Source organism: Littorina saxatilis, linkage group LG2 (genome assembly GCF_037325665.1).
Source record: "Littorina saxatilis isolate snail1 linkage group LG2, US_GU_Lsax_2.0, whole genome shotgun sequence".
NCBI lineage: Eukaryota > Metazoa > Mollusca > Gastropoda > Littorinimorpha > Littorinidae > Littorina > Littorina saxatilis.
In genome coordinates this window covers 31,704,406-31,710,425 of record NC_090246.1, presented here as the reverse complement: position 1 = coordinate 31,710,425, position 6,020 = coordinate 31,704,406, and the positions used below count along the sequence as shown (strand labels likewise).

At 40.9% G+C, this 6,020-nt stretch overlaps 1 protein-coding gene across 1 annotated transcript; it reads left to right on the top strand.

Annotated features, from left to right (window-relative positions):
- Nucleotides 1-1,174: 1,174 nt before the first annotated feature.
- Nucleotides 1,175-4,400, top strand: LOC138952666 (cadherin-related family member 1-like). The gene is made up of 7 exons (XM_070324368.1): nucleotides 1,175-1,189; nucleotides 1,310-1,411; nucleotides 2,153-2,242; nucleotides 2,565-2,576; nucleotides 3,083-3,205; nucleotides 3,798-3,923; nucleotides 4,317-4,400. Exons 1-7 carry the CDS (start codon nucleotides 1,175-1,177, stop codon nucleotides 4,398-4,400), a joined length of 552 nt encoding a protein of 183 aa, XP_070180469.1.
- Nucleotides 4,401-6,020: the final 1,620 nt, after the last annotated feature.

Here is a 6,020-nt window from a genome sequence, read left to right as displayed (position 1 = left end):
ATATGTGAATTTCATGTCATCATACCTCCCGCAGTGGGGCACTGCGGTTATGAAATTAAAGGCCCCTCTTGTGTTTGGAACCGCAGGAGCTTTCTAGTTTGCTGTTAGGTAGATTTTTGGTTCCTCTTTCCTGTCATGCTCTCTTTTTCTTCGTGAATTCTTTTCTTTTTTCTGCCTTCTTGCTCATTCACCTGTATTTTTTCCAAAAATCTCTTCTCTTGCCGCTTGTCTCGCGATTCATGTATAGTTTAATCTGTTAGTGTTCTGATGTAAGTCCAGCAGTAGATAGGTTAAGCCTATTTTAACATACTGGAAACTGGTAATCTTCCAGTAGGTATTAATTTAGTTTTACTAAAGCCTGCTGGGACACAAGTAATGGGTTAGTGCATTTGTAAACAGGAATCGCTTGACAAGTGGCCCCCTTCATCCCCCCCTTCCTCGTCCTGATATGGCTCTGCGTAGTCGGCTGGACGTTAAGCAACAAATAAACAAACAAACAAAACAAATGTCATCATACCAAACTGTCATACATTTTTATTCCTACATTATTCTGATTGATCACAACCAAACCTACTATCATTGGACACATCCAAATGCAAGCGCCTGTTCTTGACAACTTGAGAGATCAGTGCAACTTGCTTGGATCTCTTGTTTGGCCTGTAGGTAAAATGTACAATGTATTTTCTGATTTGTGCACAAAAGCTTTTCTTTTTCTTATTTTGTTTTAACATAACAATGTTTAATGTCACTGTATGTTTGAAAGACCATGGTCACATTTGTAAAACAAATGTTAAATTAGAAAATAAATAACATTTCGGTTCATGATTTTTTCTTACAACTGTGCTGAAAATAAGACATAAAAATGTTGGTATATAAGTCACTCAAATGCAGTATAGTATGAATGGTTTGAGTTTGTTGCGGTTGACCCTGCACAGTTCGACCTATGATGTTTTTGTTGAACAATTTTGCCGTCACTCCTCCCTTAGAGTGACGTATTTCACAACTTCCTGTGTTACACAAACTCAGTGATGACCAATTTTGCCTTCACCCCTCCCATAGGGTGACGGATTTCACAACTTTCTACTGATGAACAATGTTGCCTTCACCCCTCCCATAGGGTGACGGATGTTACAACTTCCAATGTACACAAACTGATGACGTATTTCACAACAAAATGGCGCTGTCCATGGTCAACCTCGAAACTAACCGTATGAATGAAGGCCTCCTGGCCCCCATAATAAGGTAGAAAGAAACATTTTAGGAAAACAGCTGTGAATTTAAATAATTGTCTTTAAACGCATGTGTACAGGGCATATATAGTGCCGAAAATGTGATCCAAGTCATCGTCAAAGACGTCAACGACAACAGTCCGCAGTTTGAGAACCAACCTTACAACGCAGATGTCAACGAGGTAAGAACACTCCATGCAAATTATGCATGTACTTCTCTACTGTTGTTGATAGTGCTTATTGCTATGTTAGTGTTGGTTGCATTTCTTTATGGGCTTTGTGTGTGTGTGTTTCTTGAATTGGAATTGCGGAGGTGTTATCGGGACTTGCACTATAGAAAATGGATTTAATATTACCATTATTATTACAATTATTGACACATAACTGATGTGAAACAGTTGATTTGCTAATGGCAATGCGCTAAAACTGTTAGCGCACTGTTGTAGTGCGCTAGCAATTACTGGGAGCGTATACATGCGCCTGTGCCTCTTCTCAAGTTTTTGATTTGAGAAGATTATTCTCATCCTCCGTGTTAGTGACAAGTGACCAAATGATGCTCGAGTCTAAAATTCTTCGCACAAACACACACAAACACATGCACACTCTCTCTCTCTCTCACACACACACACACACACACACACACACACACACACACACACACACACACACACACACACACACACACACACACACACACACACACAAAAACTACACACACACACAAACACACACACACATCCACACACATACACACCCTCGTTTCGATTCCCGGTCTATGTTAACACATGTAGTTAAAATTGACTTCATGTGAACAATGAAAGACAGTACGAAAGAAACCTTTTTTTTCAAGGAACGCAACATTTTCGAAACGTTTTCTTCAGGACAATTAAAAATGTTGTTCTGAATGTTTTCTTTTATTTCAGGACGAGAGCACCGGTAGCCAAGTCTACACTAACATTCACGCTACAGATATTAACAACGGGCCGGGCGGTAATGTCCGCTATAAACTTGAGGTGTGTAGTTGCGCTTTGGGATACACTGACAGACGGACTGCACCGGAAAATTCTGTTTATTCCACACATTGTATACGTTTTAAACATTTGTGCATGAGCATGAACTTTTCTGATTTCAGGGCATATAAACGGGGTATTTTAAAGTCATTTAAACCTAACAAACAAACACACACACACACACACACAAACACACACACACATACACACACACACACACACACACACACACACACACACACACACACACACACACACACACACACACACACACACACACACACACTTATGTTCGAACGTATTTTCTTTCTTCTTCTTTTTCCAGCCAGTGACTCAGGTGAGTTACCTTTGCTGTACTTGTTAAGATATGTTCCTACCATGGAACCCATCATGTTAATCACCACACATCTGTGCATGATTTTACGTTGGGTAACCTACTTGAGCACACGCCGACGGCCTGGCTACTTTATATTATTCAGAGTGGATAACTTTGGTGTTGAAGTAATTTCGTAACTGATAACCATTGACGGATCTTGATGATTAAATCGATTGGTTTTTTTCGATGTTTTTTAAAATTTGTTTTTACTAAACGAGGTTTAGATTATGTATACCAAGAGATGAAGTGCGTTCCAATCGTTCCATCCGTACATGGGATGGTACTCTTTTAATAAATGCTTTCATAATGCAATATATAAAACAGAACCCGTGATCTTAAATCCAAACTTTTACTGTTCACTGCTTGTGAAATATACCATTATACGTTTTTTTTACAGGTTTTAATCCCTGTCCACTGCTGAGAAAATCCCTTATGCACGAATACATGAATGAATTTTCTGTGACCAGGGCGGCGGAGGGACAGAGCATGATACCAAATTCATGATAAATGCCACCACAGGAGATCTGACTTTGAATGGATCTTTGGACTACGAACGCAAGACCTTCTATCACTTCATCGTCATAGCATCGGTAAGGTGCCAAAAACAATAGATAATAAGTAGTGTCAAGCGATATATATTAACAAATCTCGGAAGAAAGTCTCTGCTGACTTTCAATTGTTTCTTTCACAATTTCTGATGTTTTATATATATATATATATATATATATATATATATATATATATATATATATATATATATATATATATATATATATATATCAAAACATGTAGTCAATCTGTTGGTCTTTTGAAAACCCGGGAAAAGTCATCGCCGTATCTAGTAAGGTCTGAGTAAAAAATGACGTTACAGCAGTGCGGTCTCAACTTTTGTAAAAAGCTAGATATGACGTCATCAAAGACATCTATAAAATAAAAATGAAAGACAGAAGAGAACATAGCATACAAGAACACACCATATTATATTATCCATCCATTGCCGAAATTAGAGTGAAACATTCGCTGCAACAACTAACACAAATCTATTAAAAAACATACAATAAACAAACGTACGAATAGTTCTTTATCTCCTTTTCGGCACAATAGCGGAAATTAACGGTGAGCGCCACCCCCCGTTTGATTATTAGTCAACATCAATGTTGCATTGCGATGTTTATATTTCAGGATCAAGGCACGCCTTCACTCAACTCCACCACAGATCTGTTTGTAACCGTGAAAGACGTCCAGGATTCTCCCCCTGTCTTCACGAACCTACCCTATGTCAAAAGCGTCGATGAAAACACTGCACAAGTATATAGGACTGCCTTTTATTCTATTGGTGTTGTTGTTTTTGTTGTTGGTGGTGATGCCGGTGTTGAGGGTTGTATTGTTGTTGAGATGATGGTGTTGGTTATGATGTGGTTGTAGTTGTTCTGTCTCTGTCTCTCTCTCCCTCTCTCTGTCTCTTTCTCTCTGTCTCTCTCTCCCTCTCTCTGTCTCTCTCTCTCTCTCTCTCTCTATGTCACACGGACATGCGTACACACACACACACACACACACACACACACACACACACACACACACACACACACACACACACACACACACACACACACACACTCATTGTTTTCAAGATGAAGACGCAGTCACCATGCCAAATAAAACTGTAATCGTGATGTCGCTGTTGTTTTTGCCTTTGTTTAGGGACACTCTGTTTTAACAGTAAAAGCAGTCGACCAGGATCAAGCCATCCCGAACCAAGTTGGCTACAACATTACTCACAGTTAGTGCAATAACTCTTTACTTTTCTTATAAAACCGAAATTCTTTTTTTCTTTTTTTAATTCTTGATTTTCAAACGTTACCAGCCTTTCTGTTCCATGTTTTCAAAATGTTAGTTTTCCTTTACTTATGTTGTCCAATACATGTTGCACTTTTTTGGATACCCATTTCAGATTCTGTGTATGATAGTTATTTAACAATATTGTCAATACCAATTTCTTAACATTGGTCAGATAACAACTTTGTGTCATCTATGTTTTCACCTTGTACCTGTGTGCATATGGAACGTCACTGATTTGAATATCATCTTAAACACAAGCAATGTTCTCGAATAGTTGTGTCAGCATATAGATTCATTTTGTAACTTATGAATGTATTTTTTCAGCTGACTGCCCCGGGTTGTTTGCCCTTGGCGCAAACTCTGGAATAATATCTGTCGACAGTACCTTAGACAGAGACAACTCAACGTTGAAAAACAACGCTGGCCGCTGCACCATCACAGTACAGGTAGATTTCAACAGTCGCACCGAGTGTTTCGCAACAGAAAGCAATATTAGCTCGTTCAACGAACAAACAAACACACAAACACACGCACCCACACACACTCACACACTCAAGCACACACACTCACACAAACACTCAAGCACACACACTCACACAAACGCACACACACACTAGGCTGACACACACACACACACACACACATACGCCCCGCACGCACGCACGTACGCACGGACGCACACACACACACACACACACACACACACACACACACACACACACACATACACACACACTCACACACTCACTCGTGCGGGCACAACAGACTGTCAGACGGACAGAAAACAGTGAAAGACGGACATGCAGACAGACAAAACGATAAACGACCGAACCGATAAACAACCTACCAGCCAGCGAGTCAGGCAGACATTAATATCGGCTAACACCAAAATCATTTCGCTCCTCCAGAATCATTCTGTGCTCGTTTCTTCAGGCCACAGAACAAAGCGGGCCTTACGCACAGAAAGGTAACTTCATTGCCACAGAGACAGTCACCATCACGGTTAACGACGTCAATGACAATGCTCCGACATTCTCTGGATCCTCCTTCTCCGCCAACATCACCGAGAACTCTCCTGCCGGTACGCCTCTACAGCTGGACAGTGGTCAGCAGATTGTAGCAACGGATATTGACCAGGTATGCTGTCACGATCGGGTGACAGAGACCAAGAAAGCGTCACTCAGTGGAGTGCCTGTTCTGGGTCAATGTATGATAGAAAGCGCCTGTGCGTGATATTGGGCTACAGCAGAGTTTGCTGACAGTGCTCAATGAACACGGATGTTTCGTAGCGCACGAGTTTCACAGTGCGGGGGTTTCTGCTGTCACAGGGCTGACGGTTTTTCGCTGACAGCGCGCACGGGATTTTCGCGGATCGAGTTTCTCGTGTCTTTTTTCTGCTTGGGAGGCAGAATTGTGTATAGCTGGACTGGTTTGGTGACAAGGTCAGTCACGTGTATTTGGCTAGGTGGTCTGTCAGAGACTCAAAGGACGACACACTTGACACCCAGCGGCAGAAGGGGAAGGATCTAATACACAGTTTCTAGAGTATGATGGTTTTTCACCGAG

What these genes read in the sequence shown, in the direction of transcription:
- LOC138952666 (XM_070324368.1), top strand. An exon ending in ACAACGCAGATGTCAACGAG is followed by an intron (nt 1,412 to 2,152) that starts GTAAGAACACTC and finishes CTTTTATTTCAG; the next exon opens with GACGAGAGCACCGGTAGCCA. An exon ending in ACTTCATCGTCATAGCATCG is followed by an intron (nt 3,206 to 3,797) that starts GTAAGGTGCCAA and finishes TTTATATTTCAG; the next exon opens with GATCAAGGCACGCCTTCACT.